We start from the raw sequence: 24,156 nt of genomic DNA, 5'->3' as shown, positions 1-24,156 counted from the left end.
AAAGAGAGGCAGAGAAGGATAGGTTTTCTTTTAAGGCATTGTTTGGACTTATTTGGAGCAAAAGAGCAGACCCAAAGCCTTCAGGCATGCAGTCCTATGAATGGAACAATTTATGCAAACTTCTAAATTACAGGGAAGGAGCAAACGGTTGCAAACCATTTCAATATACTGCTAATTGAAGCATTTTTTCGTGCATTTAGCTGTAACGAAATTGATCATGAGGACTCTGTAAAATACCAAACCAAAAGCAATAAAATCAAAGCCTTCACATTGTCGTAATTCTTCTGTAACAGAACATTTGTGTGCCACTGGTGATATTTTTTGCAACTGACAAAAAATATTTATTTTTTTCTCAAGTCTTGATGCACAAACACTCCATTATGTTTCTTAATGGCAGAACTGAACCCTGAATAATGAGAGCTGTAAAAACACCAGTGGGTTCACAGCTATTTACATTCCTACCTAAGTCTCAGCTGGACAAAATGACATTTAAAGATACAAAATTATTGAAAATACTTGTGCTGATGAAGCTCAGGTGCTGGCTTTTTTATTTTTCTGTAAGATACTATTTTATATTAAATACTTACTAAAGTTTATTAAATTGGTAATTTGAAAGTTGGGCTCCACCTATTAGTAAAATCACACAGCCAATTGCTTTTTTTGCAACTGGATAACATGCACTTGAATTAGTATCACAGAAATGTTACATACTTCATTGAAATGTTTAGAATTTCATGATGATGTTAGTTATAGAGGCTAGCCAACTGTTATCTAAAAGAATCCCACTTGATTAATATTATTAGCACACCAACTGTCTTGTACTTTAAAATTACAATATAAAGAAGTGGTTTCGAATGACTGACAGAGCTAAACATCTTCTCTGAGTAAATTAACAATTAATTAATTCATACTTTTGCAGATTTCATGATCTCATTTGTGTTGTGATTTTGTATTTCATAGATACAAAAATAAATTTACTCACTGATTTACTGCACTGCTTTCCTAACTGTAGAGTAGTGTGTTGTTTAAGAGGAACAGCATCTTATCAAAAGTCACATGTTCTCATATGTCCAAGAGCTTATTGTTTTGAAATGCTTGACTTCTTCCCATCAAATCCATGGGAACTCCACAACTGTTCTCAAAGACGGCACAAGCAATACTTATGGTTAGAGACTTTGCATCTAAAAGGGAAAGACAAAAGAAAAAATGCGCTCCACCAGGCTACCATTCCCTTATGTCCCACCTTCACAGAAGGCAACATCAAGTTTGCTGATGAGGAAAGCATTCCTCCTCATTCAGGCCCTGTGATTTTCTGCTGACAGTCCAGCATGCCATCATCTGTCTCTGTCACGGGTTCCAGGGGCTCCCACTGCGAGCCAGCACGGAGCATCAACCCTCAGCCAAGCAGCTCGCCAGCTACTGGAGATGGGAAAGCTGACTTTCTCTAGCCACCCACTCCCTTTCTTACCAAAACAGGAACAGAGCAGACAAGCATAAAAAAGTAGCCTGTGCAAAGGTCTTCAGGTCCATCACAGCATGAGAAGGTGAAGTAAAAAGTTATGTCAACAACAACAACAAGGAAAAAAAATGAATGCTTTGATGTTACGAATAGCTGCTGATGCAGAAGGTGAACATGCTGCTTGCACTGTAACCCCTCCTGCCTTCTCCATACTCCTCAGGAACAAGTAGTCACAAAGCCATTGGTCATTTTTACTGCTTTCTCTGCAATTGAACTCCTCCAGAATGAACAGGCCTTTATTTGTTAGGAAACATTTTATTAGAAGTTACAGAAGCCTTGCAATTATGCTCTTGGGTGAATCTCCAATGGGACTTTAAAAAATGTTTTATACCTCTATCAGTAGTTGTCTTCATAAACATCCCTTTTTTAGTCTTTATAACAAAATTGCAGATATCACACCTCTTCATGTTTTTGACTTGACAAAAAGGAAACTCCTAATGGGACCTTGTTTTAATGACTCTGCTACATCCAGGAGTCTGCAGTACCTAACAGTCAAGTTCATCTCACTCTAAACATCTTCATAATTACTACAGGAAGGAAAAAATTATATTTCTTTTTTTCCCCTCCACTAGAAACTGCCTCAGATTACTGCAGGACCCGATTGTTTTCAAAAAACAGTAAGTGTTTCTAAATTGTTTGTAGAGAGAATATGCAACACTGTTTATTCTTTGGTTTGTTTTTAAATAAACGTTTGGATATAGACAGATCTTCAAGTCATGGAAATAGTCCAAAAAAAGTCAGCAAACACATCATCAAACACCACAAAGCAAGTTGCTATGCCCCAAATCAGATTTACAGTCTGTAATGAAAGACCAAAAGCCTCAACCGTATCAAAGTAGACACCTCTAAGATGTCAAGAGCATTTCCAAAGTCCCAGCTCAGAGCAACAGCAAAGAATTTTTTCCAGTCTCCTGGTGATCCCACAAAATCAGTTGGATCCCAAAGTACAAAGAATACATGTGCCTGTTTTCACAAGTGTTTGGGCAGGGGGGTTGGGAATTTGATAAACTTGACCAAACTAATCCAGGGTAAAACCCCCTTCCTGCTCTCAAACCTAAAATCTATCAAAAAGATTAATGTAGAAGACAGGAGCACAACATGGCATACAATGTGCCTAAGAAAAATAACTTGGAGAAGCATAGAATCATGGAAGCATTACGGTTGGAAAAGACCTCCAACATCAACCACAGCACTGAGTGCCATGTCCAGTCGTTTCCTGGACACCTCCAGGGACAGGGACTCTACCACCTCTCTGGGCAGCCCCTTCCAATGCCTGACCCTTTCAGTGGAAAAACTCTTCCTGATGTTGGAAAAAATGAAAGATGCCACAACTCAAGAGTTAAATTACATTATTACAGTGAAAAAAGGCCCTTTCAAACAGCAGAAATTCTAAAGCATGGCATGAAAATAATACAGATTAAAAAGAGACAATAATTTATGAAAAATCATTAGACCAGTATGCGTTTTATTCTACTATCTCAGAAAATTATAACTGGGGCTTTTTTTCCTCAAGTAGAGAGAAACTGCTTACAGCACTACATATAAAGTCATGAATGCAATGTAATTTATTGCATATATTATATTGCATTTGCAAATAATATATCAGAGTATTTCCTGCCATTCAAAAACAAGAAAACAGCTGTAGGTTGAATGATTGTTTCAGCCTGGTGGATGTGTAATGTGTGGATGCACATCTGGGGATCTGATGCTAACAGGCAAGCAGGAGGTAACAGCTTGGCTGCCATGATTGCAACATAGACAAGGAAGATTCCCAACAGATGGATAACTGACAAGCTATAAAATAATCCCTAATTATAAGAGAATTTGGGATAGAGGGCATGCAGTAATTTAAACACGCTTGCTCTGCAAAGTAATTATTGCACTGAAAAACAACACACTCAATTCCAAAGAAGCCCTTAATCCATGTTTAAGTAAGCTCTATACTAAACAGACTTGCGCCTGAACACCTGCTTTTACCACAGGATTTGAGGGCAGCTTGTGTGCTTTTCAATTAAAGACTAATATTTAACTTTTGGGGGGAAGCAGAGTCTAGTTTTTCAGGGAAGAGATTAAAAATTAAAAGGTTAGGTTGTTATCACACTGCAGATTTGAATCAGAAGCCAAACTAGAAATCCGACTGAGCAAAAACTCAAGTGATCTGGATATAATCACACTTCAGATTTGCTGGGGATTAGGATGGATCAGCAGCAGGGCTGCAGCATGAGGGCAAACAAGGATTAACTTGTACTCAGCTCAAAAAACCTCTGCTACCCTCTCCCTCCAAACCTTTGAGAGATTCACCACCTGATACCCTGCTCTCACCTTCTGTAAGCAGGTGGCTGGAGAAAGCAGAGACCAGGAGAGCTGAGGAGCTCCCCTGTGCTCCCCACACACCTCCTCCCAGGCCACAGCAGCTGTTTGCCTATGGACATGTCATCAAGTAGCTGTTCCCAAAGGATGTGGATGATAAACTGAACCTCTCCATCATACCTACCCAGGGAAACTCTACATGTACACATGACCACTGGCAAGTGCTTTATTTCATGTCCCTCTGCTAAGTGGCTAAATCCACTAGACAAAGGCTTTTCCAATTGCTGCACCAAAAAAAACAGCCCACTGAGTTCAGGACAAGATGAAGTCTTTTGACTTTAAAGTTCACAGAATGACAGAATTGTTAGGGTTGGAAGGGACCTCTGGAGATCATCTAGTCCAACCTCCTAAGTCTTTTTCATAATTTCTGAGGCACTGGTAGGTAAATACTCTTGAAAATTCAGTAAAGAAAATTCAGTAAAGAAACATCAGTCTTAAAATGCTGGCCAGGAGAGATTCAGAGAGACCATTCCTACCTTCCTCTGAGAGGAAGGCTCTTGAGAAAACAACAGATCTTTTCTAGTCTGCAACTTCATTTAGACAAGGCTCACTGAAACACAGGAGATGTGTCCAGCTTTAAATCTCTCAGTGAAACACACTCATTATTACAATTCTAACATTATTATTTGCAGACCAGTTCCACGTGAGACCTACCACATACCCAGTCATGGACTTGAAGTAGCCACAACACTTTTTCCCCTGACTATCTTTTCAGCAGTTAGGCACAGAGCAAACTTGTACAGAGATACCTTCCTTTAAAGACATCATTGACTCACACTCCTGTCTGAACTAAAACCAGTATCCTTTTTTTTCGCATGACAGCCCCTTACTTATAACTTCTCTCTCTTTTTTCTTTTTTTTCCTTTTTTTTAAAGAATACTAATAGCAGCATTTAGGTTTTAGTGAAACAGTAGAAACAACATAAAATAAGTATATATTATTTACTATGGTGACTTTTTTCCTCCCCCTCCATTCTTCTCTCTCCTCTCATTCTCTTTCCTGTTCTGACTCTTCTAAAAAAAGGTTGTAGCTTTCTTTCTTCCACTGCCTGCTGTGGTTAGTGTGGGTAGAGAAAAGATACAGAAGCTGATTCCCCTTTCACTATTCATTTCACTGGGAGTTCATCCCCTCACACTGTGTGAGAAACAAGATTCATTGCCTATTAAACATACACCACAAGAAGAAATTTTAGTTTAATTTAATTTAATTATTTCTAATTCCATTCTCTTTATTTACAAGTACTTATTCCTAAGATCTCAGGGTGAAAGTTCTGGACACCCCATCTTCACAGTCAAAAATGTCAGAGACATTACACACTGTAAAAATGACAGTTTAATGAATGGTCTATTAATTGAAGAAACAGAATGTTCAGTAGCTGTGAATACCTGAGAATTCAAAACTACTTCTTCAGCTAAAATGCCCTGTTTCCCACCCAGCTGCTTCCTCCTGCCCGGTATGAACACCAGTTTTACAGCTGGAACAGGGATCTCGTGTTCATGGTTCATACACCTTGACTTCACTTCAAGTCACAGTCCCTCAGCCCTGCTTTAGTTTCCCATATTATTCTTTTTGGAGCAAAACCTGAAAATTCCTAGAACAGAATAGAAGAGTAGCTTCTTAAAATAAACTGCCCATAGCTGTCAGCTCAGTGTTAGGATCACATTACCAAAATCAGAAAATAATCCTGTTGAGCCTTCAGGGAATTCAAGTTGTTCTGGCATCTAAAAAGGCACATTACAGCAGATGGAGATGCCCCTGCTAAACTGCAACTACAGAATATTGAATAATTTGCTTGTATTTCTTCTTATAATAATAATGACTACATTATGTCATTCATTATGAAAAAAAACAAGGAATTCTTACTTACTGAATTCTACAACATCCTACTATTAATGTGGCATAAAAAAAATGCTGCATAACACATTTATAAATAAAAAATTTCTATACATGCATACCTAAAACTTAGAATTACCTCTTACAGAGGATAAGGGGCTGTTCAGGTTAGGTCAAATTCTGCATGAGCGAACTCTGTATAAGGTTGCGAAACATCAAAGAACATGCTGAATATTTGACTTTCTTATGTTTGTCAAACTTCCTGTCTTTTCTTAGTTCAGCTGGGTAGCAGATGACTGTTTCAACATATTTTACTGCTTTACTGTAATCACCTTAGAGATTTTCTCTCTTTTTTTTTTTTTTTCCTAAGAGAATGAAAGAATTTTTTTCTTCCTTAAGGAACAGTTTTGTGTCCCATCCTTATTAAGGGTGGGGAGACAGGGGGATGAGACACACCAAAAAAATGATGCATTCCTAGGGGTAAGTGCACTATTGGTTGAAGGTTTTTGGTCAATTTTTTAGTGGCATTTCTTAGAGGTAAGAGCTGGGCACCTCTAAGCTATTTATTCTGTTATTCCCCTTACCTTAAAAATCTCTGCCACATCAAAGAGAAAAGAGTCTAAGGGGTTTTTTTACCTAGAACTAATTCTTGTGACAAATGATTCCCCTCCTCCAAACTGGAGGACAAATGAATTCTTCATAAGATTTTGAACTCCCGAAGACCACCTCACTCCTACATGTAAACTGACCACTCCTGTTCAGACTGAGCACAAGAAATCACTATTTCCGTTAGGTTTCATGCTATGTCACATGCTCGATTTAGTAGAATTTAAGTATGTGTATAAAGGCAGTGTCATTTAAGTAAATTCTTAAATACCCTGCTAAAAACATATGAATCCAAGGGTGAGCGTGAGAGACACCCCCTCTAACAATCATGTTATTTTGCTTGAAAATTTTGAAGCAATCATTCTATGAAACTTTATTATGTTTTTACAGCACAAACAGCAGCCTGGACAGGGCTATAAACAAACTGTGCATTTTTAAAGCCTAACATCCTTTTCTGTCAATTAATCATCATCGTTAATAAAAAGTATTATTTCAAAGTAGCCATAAAAGAAGCATTCCTGGGTGGTTTAAGGTATGATTCAAGAAAGCATTCCAAGACTGGAAATACCAACAGCAAGTAAAAATGCATTACTTCAACCATATTGTTGAAGTGAACTGTCCTGTATCACTCCTGCAGTTCCTCAGGCCTGTCACAGTGTCAGCTTTTACCATATGGCTCTTCCTTCCCTTGTTGAAAGTGAATCTTTCTGTCAAAGAGCAGCTGTTCTAAATTATCACATCAAATTTTAACCTCACAGTAGACAACCACTGAACCCACAGATTCATGGCAGTGAAATAGTTTCACCTCCTTGACATGTGAAGGATTGTTTTAGGTCTCTCTCTGCCTAGCAGAGATAGCTACACTAATTGCCAGGGTATCTGATGCAGGCAGGCACTTAAAGCTGAAGCCACAAACAAATTTTATGCCATCAACTTCGCATCTTCTCTCCCTAAACACACTGTGTGAAGTCCATGTTATTATTTTCCTGGTGTGCTACCGAGAATAAAACTGCGATTTCAAATGCAAGAAGGATGAGACATTCCAAATGCAACCCTCATTATCCAGTTTGTAATCCAAAGAAACAGTAAATTCTGATACTTTTCCTGCAGTCTAAGTGTCTCAATAAAGTCTGATATCAATTGCTGGTTATTTAGATGTCTGCCAACAGCCTGTTTTGACAACATCCTGTGCTTCATGCTGAGAAGCAGCAGACACATAGAAGACTCCTGTCGTCTTGTGCTCATCTTTCAAGATGGTTCTTACTTTAAGAGCATTTTCACTGAATGTTATCAAAACTCCCAGCTCTCCCTACAATTGCTCTCTCTGTTTAAAGCCTAGTACCAGCTGTCAGCTGTAATGCAAAGCCCTGTTAGCCTTTATAAGTTCCACTCTGGAACTAATAAGGGATTGTCAAGTAGCTCCTTACACAGACTGCCAGTGGCAGAGAAACGCAGGGAAAGAGTGTGTTCCACGAATTCCCACTGACAATACAACCTTTGTGCAGCCCTGAGCTTAAGCCCATATTGAAAATCACCCAAAGACACTACAAGGAGAAACATGCTCAGGATGATACTATTAATTTAATTTTTAATCTTTTGAAAGCCTCCAAAGAAGCAAACCCATTAAAATGAAAAGGTTAAGGAAATGCCAGCAAGATCCCCCAGGATCCTCTGTGACAGACAGCCCTGAGATATTTGCAGGAAAATCCTGTACAAAAAATTCAACAGTAGGGATACTGAACCTATAAGTGTCAGAGAATTAAGGCAAAAATGTTTATGCTAAAAAAAGAAAGGAAATGTTTCACAAACTTGTTAAATTGCAAAGAATCTGGGCAGCAGGGTGTGGTGAGGTGACTTTTTCGTCAGAGTTGGGAGAGGGTTGGCTGCTTGAAAAGCTGGTAAGGGCAAATAAGGAAGAAATTGCCAAAATACACACAATGTGGCAGAGCAAGCACTTCTGAAGTGGTAACATATCTGGATCAAACAAACATAGAGTGCAAGTGTATTAAGTTGCATTTTGTGAGTCATCAAGACTTTTGCAAATATTTCCATTTTCTGGGTAAATCTTTCCATTTCCCAGCTAGTTTCAAGTACAAAATATCAATGCTAAATTCTCTAGTCATGTCATATATTGACACTGTACCACTGAACAACTACTAAATTTTCTAAGGACACTTAATGGTAGGCTCCCAATCATTGAACATCAAAAACTGAATAGAAATCTGTTGATGATCATGTTTTTAAACACCTCTCTCCCAATCTCCAAGAAATTTAGTAAAGATTCCTCTCAAGTAACTGCAAAGGACTGAAAGAACACTTTCTAACATGAGAATGTGCATAGTGTTGTATCAAAAAATCTCTTTCCTAGTAATTTCAGAATGCTCCTTTTTAATTTTTTGTTCTTCAGGATGTGTGACAAATACACTCACAAACCATAAGATTAAGCCAAATAAATTCTGCCTTAAAAACCTGCATTTAAAATCTGCTGCTTATGATGTACAAATTGGAGAATATTTTCCAAATTGTTTACAGTCAGAGAATGTTACGTAAAAAGTTGGCTGGGACCTTTAGGAAGCATTCAGTGCAACTTCATTCTTCTTCCATAAAAATCATCTGGATATCTTTGACACAACTTACATAAAAGTTAAATGAAATCTAAGCAGGAAAGTAAATCCTTGGCTGTGTGCTCTGTTTATGTACTTATAGAACATAAAGTAGATAAAAACAATGAATATTTTACAAATGAAGTGATTCATAATTTATAGCTGCTGTCATTTTAGTTTACTAGCTTGAAAGACTAAGAGTCCTTCTAAAAAGCTTCTCTCTTGCTTTTTTTAAAATCAAAACAATACTTCAGATCGAAGGAATAAAAACACACCTCAAACCTCCGTTTTAAAAAACGTGAATCACTTTTTCAGATTTCACGTAAAAGGAAACTTTCTTGATAGTTCCATTATTATATGGTATGATCTTCACATGATCAGTTCCTACATTTTATTAAATATAATTTCTTCTATACAGAGTCTAAGAGTGAAAACTACACTTTTTTTAGTGTGAGCAATACATCTGAGCCACTCAGCTACTTCCAAGGAAAAATGTCTTTGCAGTTGCAGCATGTGTGCCTTCCATCTGTTTTCACTTGCACAAAGTTGAGTAGTTCCACACAGTATCTTTTTCTCTTTACATGTAAAGTTATCTCTTTTTTTTTTTTTTTACTGATCTAAGAAAGTAAAAATTAGATTCACTGATGCAGAGACAAAACGGTTCTTTAAAGCATGGAAAAAAAGAAATCTGGAGAGATGTTTTTCTTCCTTTGTATTAATGATGCTTTACATATCTTAATCTCAAGTACAGCATTCATTCCACTGAAAGCATTAAGCAGTGTATGTGGTGGTTCAGATTTAGCAGCCAGAGATGGCAGTCCTCTCATATCTCCATAAACTTAGAGAACTATGATTTAAGATATGCTCACTATACAACCTGAAGCTGAAAAATTTAGTGTTAAGGAAAACCTTGTGAAGTCATTTTTGCAATAACCAGACACAGCGGGTGAACTTAACCTCTCTCTCCTTTACCCCTTACTCCCTTTTCTCCCATCCAATCCACCTGATTAATAGCTAAAAATTAAATACATAAGGAAGAGATGTTGCTCTACATTTTTTTTTCTTCCAGCTCTGTTATAGAAAATGTATCAGTCACTTGTGGTTAAAACTTACAACTTTATTACATGGTATTACATAGAAAATGTACAGTTCAGACTTACTCAATTTCAGCAACTACAATTTAGAACTATACCTTCAAACAATAGCATGCAGAAAATGTTATTCTGTGCTTTTTGAGTCATTCTGTTCAGGGTCACCAATTTAATTTTCCATTTGATAAGTGGAGCCACAAAGCTTGGTTTTGGTCTAAAGGGTCACCTGTTGGAAGCATTCAAAGGAACATTCAAGCTCACTCATACTCCCATGTGCATAAACAAGTGTCCACTGCATGTTTGCTAACTAAGTAGATCATACTGAAAAATAACATTCTCCATGTCCAGCTAGTCTTTCTGAAGTGCAGGAAATAAACCAACAACAGAATAGACACATTCAGGATGGAAAAGATTTATTAGTCCAAGCCTGCCAGTGCAGGATTTCCTTTATCATCTGGTTACTGCTTTTCTTAAAAAACAGCTCCTTAAACAAGGCTTCCATTATTTCTCCAAAGAGACTTCTAGATCATTAAAAACCTACTGACTTTTTTTTTTCTACCATTTATCCTACATTTTCCCGTTTATTTTGATGTTGTTACCCCACTAATCAACCTTCAGATGGTGAAATCTATTTCCTCTCTCTAGCAGTCAAAACAAAACTGAGTCTGCTTCACTCACTGGACAGGTGATGTGAATGCTCCTTTTCTCTTCTTGATCTTTGGGCTGTTCCAAACACTTTGCCATTGCATAATCTCCTGCTGTACTTGCAACTTCAATAGTGCAACCCAAGCCTCATTTCCCCTTTCCTAAGAATCACATTGTTTACTCTGAGTACAGAGGCAGCCAAAAAGGATGAGCTGAGGTATAGAGCAATTTGTCCTTAAAAAAGGAAGGCACCAGTAGAGAGGAAGAGCTGGGAAGAGAGGTATTAGAGATGAGATATTAGACACAAAAGAGACCTTTAAAATTGTAAATACAGAAGCTAAAAAGGCAGCAGTTATTTTCTCACTATACAAGGGCATAAAAACCCCTATCCTACTGACTCTAAACCAGAAGACTTAAACACAGAAGGAAGTTATGTCTTCCACACAAGACAAGATATGGCATTCATTGCCATAAAAACTTAGAGATTAAAAATATAAATGAGCCAAAAATAGGCACATTAACAAGTCACAGGTCACTAGTTTCTATCATATATAGTCTTTCTTACAACATCTATCTGAAAAGTCAACAGTAGACTGGAAGAAGTTAAAAGGTATGCTCCGTAAAGCAGCATTTTATATAGCTTTATATATATATATTTTCCTTGGTTTTCCTTAGGAATTTGCCATTAGTGACTGACAGAGAAAGAATACTAAGGCGGACAAACCTCTGACCTGATCTACTCTGGCTTTGATGGGGAACAAAGAGAAAAGATAAGTTTTCCTTCTTGAAGGAGGAATAGGATGGAGAATATCAGAAATAACAGAAAGCATTTAGTGGGTAGTTCCAGACAGTTGTGATTTTTTTCTCACTAATTAAATCTCACTAATCTAAGAGGGAAGATGCTATAAAGATGTAGGCCAACACATCTATTATTTAAGGGGGAAAACAGGTATGAAAGAGTGGGTTTTCCAACTTTCTCCCTGACACATCTTACTGTATTTCAGGCAAAACCAATCCCTCCAAAATACTGAGCAGGTGCAGAAGTCTTTGCCAGAGAAGGTGCTACATCTTAAGCTGTTAAGCTAAAGTATATCACAAATACCAGAATTCCTCAAAGTCAGGTACACAATTCACTTTTGAGAAATCAGTTCTACACACACACACACACACGGGATGGACACAGTAAAGAGGACAAGGATGGTCACAGTAAAATTCTTTTCCTGACTGACAGGTAGGTATTTTACTGCTTATTAGGATCCAGAACAGGACAATATTCTACCCAACATGAACCAATAAGCTGAGTAAAGCTAGTAGTCCAATCTTGGTTTTTCAGATCTTACATAAAGATGTGTTATAAAAAGTTGCATGTTTTTATATCTACACATATACCAATAAGAAGAAATTGTCTGAGCCTTATGTCAGCTTTTCCTGGTTGTGCAGGGGAAAAGCAGCCATGGAAATTGGTACCATTTGTGTTATTTGGGGGCATGACTGTTCCCTAATCATTTTCCAGGTACAAAAAAAAAAGAAAACATCTGTTCTTAATGAAATTTAAATAGGCTGATCTTTTACCATTAAACTCCTTCATTTTAATCATCAGTGATAATCTCCTGCTAAAGCAAAATGACATTGCTTTTGAAAACAGCATTATGGAAACAAACAAAATCAGACGCAGTCTGGATGCAGAATCAAGTAGTGACAGACACTGAGCTGGAAAATGTCTTCCCAACTACTGGGAAGACAATAATTTCTGTTACTAATTACTCCTTCAAACTTCAACTGAAACATATTTTTTCAGCCCATGCTTGTAACACCATTTTGGATCTTTGTCAAACACTACAATACTGATTCTATTACCCTTTCATTGACAAAAATACCCCAAAACTAAAACCCAAACAAACACAAAAATCCTTAAACCCTAAAAGACAGAGCAAGAGAAAGAGTGAAGGAAAAGAAATAAAAAGATGCAGCTTTGAGCTCTAGGCCAAAACTGAACTGTTTTTCCGAGCTTTCCAGCTCCTGCTGAGTCACCGATGCTGACAAATGGGAGGGTTTGAATTACTGACTGCTTTTAGAGTGCCCCTTCAATCACACCACACTGGAAATATTTGATAAATATGACTTTCAATAAAAGTTAGTAGGACATAATATGTTAAATCAGAATAAACCAGAAGGACCTGTCGCTGTTGTTAATGGCTTCCCCATATATCACTCCCTTGACCAATAGTGGGTGAGGAAGAAAAAAAAAAAAAGACAAAGAGGTGGGAGAAAGAAAAAAAAAGAAAAATAGAAAAAGATAATTGTCCCACGGTCTGATTTTCTGCCTTCCAAATCATGTATGATATACCAAATTATGTATGATATACTCACATATGCATGACAACCTACTCCTAATCTCTGCAAAACTCAGTAGGAGCTGCCTTGCCTACACCAAGCATTTGAAAACCTGTTTTTAATAAAAGTTTAGTTTATTTTATTTTGCTTAGCTCAAATTTGGCTCAGTTGTAGTCTGTTGCTTTCTGGAGTGCTTGTCTTTTTCTGCTCATGTGTAACCGAAATTCTAAACCAACAGGTTTCAAACATTTACAAGGCCATGGGCTCTGTAATAAGCAAGACTATAAACACTGGATAAAAGAATATTTGTGATGTTATAGCATTTCTAAGTGTAGCTATAGGAGGCCCTAGATAAAGTGTTTCTGAATAACAAAATATTCTCCCCTGAATTCAGCAACAGAAGAATTTAAATTTTTTTTTCTTAATATCAATATTAAGCATACTCAGACTTGGATACCCAATTCATTCATTGATGGCAAAAATGATTTAAAATCTACTTAAAAGCAAAATCAAACAAAATACACCCGTAACCCCTTTCCTCCCAGATCTCCCTGGCATTTTCTGAGAAAAGGTCATGTCAGTTAGAGCAACAGTTTTCACAACTACCTGTCTGTGGTTTGGGAGCTCCACAGGAATAATTTTTTGATACAAAGTTGCTGCAGGCCTCATTAAAAAGGAGTAGGTGCTCTCTCAACCAGGTTCATAATACTTTAAATTTGTCTTGTAGATACATGGATTTGCACATGTACACATACATGCAGCCCCCACTAAACATCTCAGCTACTGCTCCTTCCATCCATGGTATTTCTAGATATTTAACTTTTAGTTATATATTTAATGGAAAACTCTTTGGCACAGCGAGCACCCCTGAAGGCACTCTGTGAAAAGAGGTTTAAGGTTCAACTAGCACAAAACTTCAACATGTAATTTTATAAAAAGCGTAAAAATGTAAGCCACCATCATTTTGATATCAAAATTAGTAAATGCAACATGCATTTCTCTAACATTTAAAAGAGCATTTCTGTAAAAACTCCAGATCACTGGCATATTCTTGTTCTTGGGAGCATTCACATAACCATAGTTTGCAGAAACAAAAAGTTTGGAGAAAATTATTTTGAGTTAAATACATGAGCATTTATGAAAATGCAATTTTAAAGTTCAACTATTAATTTTCCAAATGTACCTGCATTTAGTAATTATGCTACCAGAACAACGCTACATGTTTTTTTCTGACCAATCCCAACTAATCAACACAGCTCAATAGCAAAAGTCATACATGGAACCACAAAGCATATAAAAAAAAATCACATATTTTGACACAAACAAAGCATTTAAGTAAACTATAATATACTGAAAGGTAGTCCAAGAGTGGTAAGAGAGGCTAGATTTGCTACACAGCGTGTTTACTAAAAATCAACTGTGGACTCTCATCAAATACTTTTAGCAAATTACATTATTTACACAGTTTAAATAAATGGCAATTTAAATAAAATGCAATTTTAGGAGCTAAGGTATTTCTGTCAGGAATTTGGAGCAAATGAACACACCCCAGTACACAGAGCAGGGGCAGAGGGGGAAGCCCCTGTCAACAGCAGAACTACGAACACGGAAGGCATTGTTACCTTGGCACGCAAAGCCTCTTTCTTCATAGCCAGCATTACACAAGCACTTCCCTATGGGCACTAGCCATTCTCCTTCTGTACTGCAATACATCTTGGGTGGCTCTTCCTCCTTGGAATGGTTGACACAAGATCCCCGCACCTCCACCAGCGACTGGGAGTCCATGGGCACCGTGTCGGGGAACATGGCGAGGTTCTTGACGGTGAAAGGGCACTTTTTGAAGTACACTCGCACCGAGACTAAGGCAACACAAGCACCCACATCTTGGAAAGCCAAGTAAAAGCCTTTCCTGCTGATGGGCCCCACCTCACGGACTTCTGTGTTCAGCTTGAGGATTCTGTCCCCGAGGTCCATCTGGGTGAAGCTCTCGTCGGCCGCGATGGTGTCGATCTTTGTAAACTGGTGCTCCTTGAACTTGACCGAGTGGTCATCATCAGATTCCATATAGTACAGATTGAAGGTCTCCTTGCAAGTGCCCAGGACTAGAGGGATGCTATTGCAGTCCCTCAAGGTGAACTTGAGCTCCACATAGATCTTCTGAGCTGAGTTGCGTGGAATCCAGTTTGTTCTCAGCCAATTGTTCTGACTGTGATCCATAACATTGCACACTTGGTAAGTTCTGATTGGGGTATAATGCTCATCAACACCACTAATCTCTTCCCACTGCAGAAAAAAAAACCAAAAAAAGAAAATATTTTAAAATTAATGATTATACCAATCAAAAATAACATCTAGATGAAAAAGCAAAAATAACTTTGCTTGGATGCCACTATAAAATAGACAATGAAGTCTGATTGAATTTGCATGCATTTTTTCCTATTAAAACATATAAACATCTTAAATGGACACAGAATTCACCATTAATTAGTCAGTTTTTACTAAGTTATTTCAGGGCAACATGAAAGAGATGCTATAGCTGTTTGACATTATTAAAAACCTGTGATTTCTTAAACTATACCCATGATTCCAGCATGTCCTTTCAACTACACTCACCTGAAATGGAAGAGATTCACAAGGGTACCACCACATTTTAATTGTTAGAATCGATTGTATTTCAAAGACTAAACAAGATTTGAAATCTTACAAACGAGAGCCAATGGCTCCAACTGAAATTCCATACAGTCATTAAAAAGTCTTACAGTTTTCCTTTTATTCAAAGCATGACAATTGATTTTGCCTGGGTTATATGTACTCTGGACAAACAGTCAAGCTCATCTCAGTTTTCAGAGTTATTAAGAATTACTTCCAACTTACCATTCCTTGGCTAGTTAATTCTTCTGTGGACTATATATTCTAGGACACTAAAATGTTTTTTGAAGAACACACAGCCATCATTTGTTTTTACAGTAGCCATCAGCTGACAAACTTACTTGACCCACTGAAGGAATAGGTTTTCTATTTTTGAATTACTCACCAGTCCTACCTGATTTCTAAAGTCACACTAGAGGAATATTTAGCAATCACAGGAAAAAAGAAATCCTATGGGGGTACTTACAGTAAATATTTACTGTTAGTCTTTTGCCATACACAACTAAGTAACTTTAAGATGTATCTTTCTTTGTTTTCTCCCATTCAGGGAGAAAAACTGAAGATGCAGAGCAGATAGAATTAAGGATGTTGTCAGCAGCCATTCTTGCAGGAGGGAGACACTATCACACAAACATCTTCCCTCAAAAATCGTTACCTCCATGTTATATTTAAGATCTCAGTCTAATTACTTGTTTTACATCAACACCTTTTGCTGCAGGACCTTAGTGCACTGCAGAGCAGACAATAGGAGAGGAAAGTATTATTCCCAGTAGGAAAGTAAAGTGCAGAAGTGTTTACAGTTTCTTGGTTTTACAATACAACCATATCTCACACATATACAAAGAAATAAAAAAAAAGTGGCCACATCAGAGTAGCATCTGAGAGTTCTCAGTCCCAACCCACTTATTTAAGAAAGTTTTAACATGACTAAGAGCTGGTCTGCACAATGAAATTGTCCACACACCACTGAAGATGTGATTTTAAATCATGTTATTAAACCAGCAGATAAAAGCAGTATAAATACTCTTCCTTTAATTGAAACAAAGTTTATTGTAGTTCACTTTACGGATCGGACTGTACACAAGTTTTATCTCTTCCTGACTAGTTCAACAGAGTTTAAAACACAATCTTGGATGTGTCTACAGCAGCTGAAATGCTGCAGCAAGCCATAACGTGCTACTTTGCCAAAAAAAGCTTGCAGGACAGGGTCTTGCTGAGTCAAAATCACTAGAGCTCATGGCCACTTGAGAGCTTGGCACCATGTGGTAGCTCATCATACAAGCACGAGCTCCTGCCTGCAGCTGGACTCTGGCTCCCAGCCTCTGCCAACTTCCCAAAATTGAGTGAAGAGCTCTCCTCTGACAGATGTCCCTGTAAAAGTACAGGCCTTGAGCCAACAATCTAACCCTGTTGCAAAGAGCCATTCAGATGCCACAATTGCCTCCAAAGAAGCTGGATGTCCCAATTTATCTGGACATCTTAGCTGGACAAATAAAACTCCACTTACAAGATAGACAAGATTATGTAACAAAACCAAATTTTATGAGCATTTTAAGCAACTTGCACTGATTCCTAAGTTATCCAGTGACTACCTTTTCCATACAATTTCTAATCAGTTCATCATATTTTAAATGTCCACTGGGAAATAAAACAAAACCAGGAACCTGTAGAGTTTAAAATATCTCCACAATTCAATAATTATGATCAAAGTAAAAAGCAAGCAGTACATTTGCAATGCTCATACAGCTTTTCCCAGTAAGCCTTCTTACTGCCATCTCCAGGTGATATTAAAAGATGGTGAGCAGCTTATCAAGAACATTGAGACAATTTTCCTTCTGCGACCCATGAGTTTTTTCTATTAAGTGAGGTTTCTCAAACACCTATATTTGTACTCATTTTCATTTTTATTTCTGTGCTTGTAACTCATGTATTCAGCTTGCTCCGTAAGGTTACAATAGTTAATAGTCACTTATTCAGTATTACAGTATTCAACACAGTTTTAATTTGTACACCTATCATTCTAACCTATATTCTCAAACAGTTAGCTGAAAGAAAAGGACAAGAAGGTAGGAGATAAAAAGTAAAGGAAGAAATATATAAACAGGAATAATTATGAGAAAAAGTTGATTTTCAAATCTTAGAGAAAAGCAAAGTGTAAAAAAATTAAGATATTCCTTATAATAGAAGACATAGATCTTCCTTACAACAAAAGCTATGGAAAAAAATGCCCTTACTGCAGGTAACAAAAGATGCATAGAGATGAGAAAAATAATTAGAACCAAAAAGTATCTAAGGTATTTTTAAACACATGAGGAAAATTCTATTCTGCCAGAAGGTGAGGGGTAAATCAGCTAAAAGAAGAGTTCAGAATTACTATGCTGTAATATTTGTATCTTAGGATACAGAAAGAAAAGAACAGCATTGTGAGTATGCAGGAACCTGGGCTTGAACAGGTCGAAATAGAAATGAGACAATGAAACGCAAAGCAAAGGCTTCAACAGAGATGTGGGACGCATTGAAAAAACCTCCAGAAGTAAAACAGATGGGGACATGTTTCTTTTCACCTCATGCATTGAGTACAGTCTGCTGCAGTCTCAGCTTCCTCTTCTCCCACCAGAACTGTTCCCATCCCATGAAGTACCAGTATGGGATAGGGGGGTAATTTCTATTAAATCAACTCTCGTAAACAGTATGTCTTGCAACCACCACTGTTTCTGCAGGATCAAGAATGCACTGCAGGGACAAGAAACCATCCAGCAAGAAAGTATGGCCACCCAAATTTAGTCACCACAGAAACCCACTCGGAACTTGAAACAAAACAACAATAAAAAGAGAAGTATTTCTGATGATACTGCATTTTCCTCTGCAAAATTTTAACTTGTTGAGGCTTGGCTAAAAAAAAATAAGAACAGTTTGCATTTTTGTTCTTCAGATAGGTGGAAAAAATAAAGCAGTGGGTGCCAGAGTCAGCTACCCGAGTAAGGAAGGAGTTGGCACTGTGTAATAGTGAGGACGAAGGGTGTTCGTGGGAGTCAGGTTGAGAATTTAAAGGAAGTCTCCTGAAATGCTGGCAGAATGACTGTATGAAAGATCTGTACTTAAATCATGTAAATAAGACACTAGCAGGACTCAAACCTAATTTTCACCTCAATTATTTGGGTAACTCTAGTCTATGGGGCATTACACTTCAGAGGTGTCCCAACTGGCATTTCTTTCTTCCAATACTGGGCAGCTACAAAACTAATGGATGTTTATCAGTCCTGGCTATGGTTAGACTGGAAATTAATAGCCAAGTCCTAAAGACTGGACTGATGAAATGACAGGACTGTCCTCTGAGCAGTCCAATAGGAACGATAAATTCAAAATATTTTAGGAAGATATTTCTAAAAATGCGTCAGGGATTCTACAACAGCGTGATGTGGGACACACCATTCTGAATTTATATTATTACACAGTACTTATATCATATTGATGCTTTCAGGCACATTCAATGCTTTTGAAACATGTCCAGGAGAAGTGCCATAGCACCACTCCTTTCTCAGCATGTGATTTGGCTTTTGGAAAATGTTCTTTTGTTTGCTTTTCATTTTTAAAATCTTCTTTGGATACTGTTAATGACAGGAAACAAGAGTGGTATAGAAAAGTCTCAAGATCCCCAGTGAGAGGGTCTAACTCATGTGCCCTTGTCATACTGATTGACAAAGCTGGGCCAAAAAGGATTTTGTTTGCCAGAACAGATCCACCAGAGTGTGCTGGACTTATGGTTTTAGTTTATTTCTTCGAATCTCTTTACAAAAGAAAAGTATAGAAGTGAATGTAGGACGTTTCCTAGGATGTCATGAGCAGTCTCAGTAAAAAATTCCCTCTCAATGTGGGAATCTGGGGCATGAGTGATCTCCTCAATTCCTTCATCCTGCCTGTGACATCAGTTTTTGTGTCGTCTTACCTGTCATATTAAAAAAACCCAAAATCTTCAGTTTACAACAGGAAATTGAAGGACATTTTGGGATTTACAATATAGGTATGCAACTGCATGATCCCCAAAAACCTACACTTCATCTTTCAGCATCACACTGCTATAAAACCCGTAAACTACAAAGCATAAAACTCCAACAAAAATGGAGTTTTGTAATTGTTCAAGGAACCTACGGAACCCAGGTAGCTAAATCCCTGACATTCCACTGACAATCTCAGGCAACAGCATAGCAACATTTACTTGCAATTTTATTTTGCATTAAAAAAACTGATATGATGTTTTAATTGGTATGAGCACCATTTAGGTAAAGCCCAACTGTCCTCTAACATAAATATGGCTTTGAAACTTCCCAAAAACATCTTCATGTGCTGGAATGTCCCACCCTTGCTAAGTGGAGCACTTAAATCTTTGCTTCTTTCTAAACTAATTGTTAAAAACTGGGGTTTTTTTCAGTATAATTGCTTTTCACTATTTATGAGATGTTCACAGAAGTCCCTACAGAACCACCATTCAAATTTTACCTGAAAAAACACATTTTGTTCTAATACTGAACACTAACCCTCTCATCTACTGACTCTTAATATTCAGCACAGTTTTCAAGCAGGAGAAAAAAAAATCACCTTTATTATGCCTTGCTGAGCAATGACAGGAAAGTCTGCATTCCCATGCATACCCACTTTCTGCTATTTAGTCAAGCAATTCCCTTCCAAATCAAAAAGATGATGATGATTGGAATCTCACATTTCAGATACTCAATGCATGCAACTTTTCAACAGTTCACTGACAGAATACCAACTAGCTCATAATATTTTCCTCCTTTTTTTTTTCCCCTTCCTTGGTTGCCAGGCAATCACAATAAAAAGAGGTAAACAAACAAGTCATGCCATAAGCAGCAGAATTAACTAAGTTAATTCTGGTTTCCCACCCATCTCTGTCTTAGGGACTCAGATGTCTAATAAAAGATGAGTGCAAAAAAGTCTCTTCCTCATTGTGACCATTAATACCATTTCTGTGTCTCTTCCTCTCTTCCTATCACTTTTTCATAAGTCTTGTAGGGATAAAAGCCTTTGGAAGCCTCTGCTCCTCTGTGAAATTGTTAAATTCACCTCTGATTTCAAAAACTACTATGCAAGATCTTCCTTTCCCTTCCATATACACACATTTAAGTGCATATATATCTGTTTATTTCCCATTTTCTCTGGAGATTATGCCAAAAAGAAGGCAATGGCTTCACATACGAGCCAAGTACAGTTTTTTAAAACTAAGACTAGTGTAAATAAATTTCTATTAAGATTTTAATAGAAAAAATAAAAATATAGTATATTTCCCAAAAAACCCCAAAATGTTCTATTATTCTATTGCTTAAAGTTAGGCCAATGAGGGTTTCATGAAGCTCCTAGAAAAAGCTGAAATATTCCCAAGCTGCATAATACATGTTCAATTCCTATAAATACTGAGGCGACTAATGAGCAGCCATTTGAGCTATTACTCTATATTCTGCTAACACATTTTGAATTAGTGTTTTCCTCAGTGACTCATTTTATAGGAAATTAACAATTTTTTCTTAACAGAAGGAAAAAAGTCCCAGCTTCAGTAAAAGTCCTCAGTAAGAACATAAGGTGGATATTCCTGGTGGAAAGTTCATTCCATTGGAAATAAGAGATAGACCTTGTGCTAAGTAAGACTTAAGGAAAGGACTAGAAAAATCAAGAAATAGTATTGAATAGAGGGAAACCACAACAGAAAAGACAAACCATCACAGGCATTTATATCTTTATAAAAGAACCCAAAACATCTACAAGTCATTTTCTGACAAGTTTATGCTCATGACATTAATTACCTGAAAATATAACTCAAGCTAAGTATAAAACATATTTTATATTACAAAAATATAACAGATTAAGATTGAAAGCCTCAGGCATGAGAATATTCACCACTTATATAAATAACATTTGTATTATTTGGTTTAGGGTCTTGCTTAAATGACTTTGCATAAGGGGACTTGACCTAAAATCTTCCAGTATAATAGCGAATTATATCATAATCTAACATAATATATTAAGTTTAAAACTTTCTTTCTCTGTTGCATGCTGTCCAATAGTTCAAACACATTTGGGAAACAGGCTGAAGGATTTAAGACAAAATTAACATTTTTTATGCCTCCTTTGTTTTAGCACTTAGATCTTCTGTGAACTTTTTATTGTAATATTAAATATGTCTAAATTCAGATCAGTAAGTGAATCAAGATTTTTCATATGTTGAACATACTTCTGATATATACTCCTGAACTTCAAACCAACATACAGAGAGAAAGAGCTTTTCCAGTTATTTGAAAGTAAAAGTGTATAAAAGGAGAGTTTTATGTAGACAACAGCTAAAATTCTGGTGAGAAGTGAGGAAATCACATCAACACCAAAAATTAACACATATTTTAGGACAGCTTGAGATTAGCAATCAAATAATTCAAGTCTAAATGAAAAATGGAACCTTCCAACATACTATATAAATGCTTAACAAAATAGTAGTAGGATGCCAGAGCTCTTAAATCTTGCTATTATCAAAAACCCTGCAATGACCATATATCCTAGAAGAATGCATTCCAGGTCAGCTCATCAATATGAAAACACTTTCTTCATAACATCACCAAAGATGCTGATTCAAGACCCATTATTACCAACCAGCTGAGATCAGAGGACAGGAAATTATCTGCTTTGGGAGCTTAAGAAACTTTAAAAGTACCATGGGATTTTTTTTTTCCACATTTGGCATTCAAAAAAAATCAATGAAATTACCTCCTGGCACTGGCTCTAGCCCAGTTTTTATTTTTAGCTTTTTTTTCTAAGTTGCAAATGAAAGAAGAAGTTGCATTGCAAGAGTTTTTTGATTAAGTTATACAGACACTGAAATTATCATTACCATTGCATAAACCCTCTTAAGACAGTTTTTGGGACAGTTTCCCCTAAAGCTGTTTTACCAGCCTATGTTTTTACATTACCCAGTCAGGACTGTTAAATGAGAAAGCTCTCCTGTGACAGAAAATAAGCATGTTAGAGAGAACATAAGGTTCAAAGAAGTTTATATATTATTATGAAATTACACACAACAATATTCAGTCTAAGATTCACGTGTTCTTACCACCATGTTCTCCCTCTCTGTTCAGTTCCCCACTGAAGTCTTTACATTTGTGGGAGCAGACAAAGCACCCCTGACAGCACATCATCGTATTCAGGAGATTTTGTTCACAGTTTTAACTTAAAAGTTGGGGTTTCTTCATAACTTAGCAAAACATTTCAGAATGACAAGACACAATATTAATATCTGTTGAGAGCTCAGGTGAGATAAGAAACTCATTAAGAAGATCCAGATACTAAACTTCCCCAACAAAACTGAGACCTGGCATCTTACCACACAACTAGCTTGAAATTTATCCCAAATTATCCAAAACAATCAGATCTAATGGAAATTCAAACTCAAGGGAAAAAAATAATTTTTTTCTTTTATTTTTTTTCTCCCCCAAAGGAAAACTCTTTTTTCTCCTCCAGAGGAAAACTACCCTTTTTTAAAGAAAACCTTATCCTCCTCACAAGAACATGTGTTTTCTGGCACATGACCTGACAGGCAATTGGAGAGGAACCATGTCCCACGTGCTACCTCTAGCACAATATATATTACCACAGTGATCTGAGTTTCTTTCCAAGTAAACAAACCTCATTTCACCAAGGCATAAAAACTATATTCATAATTTAACATAAATCTTAACCCTCTGTCTCAAAACAAAACCACCAGAAGCACTGGATGCACTAATGTCTCTTAGTTTTTAAAGAGCTGGGAAGTAAAATAAAATAAATATTGCAATAAATGATGTTATCAAAAACAAGTGCAACTGTCTTATAGATGCTAAGCACAAATAAATACACACAATATTGTGAAAGCAAGAGTACATACCTTATCATGGGAATACTAGGCTAATAATTAAACCAAACTGCAGAAAGATAAGTAAAGCCATCTTTTTCCCCCCATCTCTAGCTGCCAGACAGATGAGCACTTCATCATCAAACTTGTAAGGACAGCTGATTCTCACCCTTCTGCAAGCAAAATCCTCTTAATCACAGTGAGGTAAAAAGGTCACCACAATGAGGAAAACATCTGACTTTCTAAGACATCTGAATCCAGCATTCAAACACCCATTCAGAGCCTGGACAAGTAAAGCATTTATAGGGTTTTTTTTCTAGGCTGCATGTCTCCTGGAGAAACAGGTTTCTATCTCATTTCTCTCACAGGTTAAGCAGATTTTCATACAACAGTCCCCACGGTGGAAATCTGCGCTGAACAATCACTCACATTTCTCCACGAGCACTGCACAAAGCAGGTAAGATTCAGCCTTTAAGTGTAGCTGGTTTCAGAGATAGAAATGAGTGGCTGTTTGGTACAATGAGAGTTCAGCAAAGAGAAATTTATCCAAGGTGGAACTCACCCCACGCTGTGGATGTGGCAATCTGGCAAGAAAAATGTGTCCTTAAGTAATTATAA

At 37.1% G+C, this 24,156-nt stretch overlaps 1 protein-coding gene across 1 annotated transcript in view; it reads right to left on the bottom strand.

Moving 5' to 3' along the window:
* Window positions 1-24,156, bottom strand: part of EPHA3 (EPH receptor A3) — a 196,630-nt gene that overhangs the window by 124,347 nt on the left and 48,127 nt on the right. Inside the window, exon 3 of the mRNA XM_018089066.2 lies at window positions 14,624-15,284. Coding sequence (XP_017944555.1) covers window positions 14,624-15,284 — 661 coding nt within the window. The remainder of the gene's footprint in view (window positions 1-14,623; window positions 15,285-24,156) is intronic.

Source organism: Manacus vitellinus, unplaced genomic scaffold, assembly GCF_001715985.3.
Source record: "Manacus vitellinus isolate BGI_N305 unplaced genomic scaffold, ASM171598v3 scaffold_113_pilon, whole genome shotgun sequence".
Taxonomy (NCBI): Eukaryota; Metazoa; Chordata; class Aves; order Passeriformes; family Pipridae; genus Manacus; species Manacus vitellinus.
This window is presented reverse-complemented; position numbering and strand designations above follow the sequence as displayed.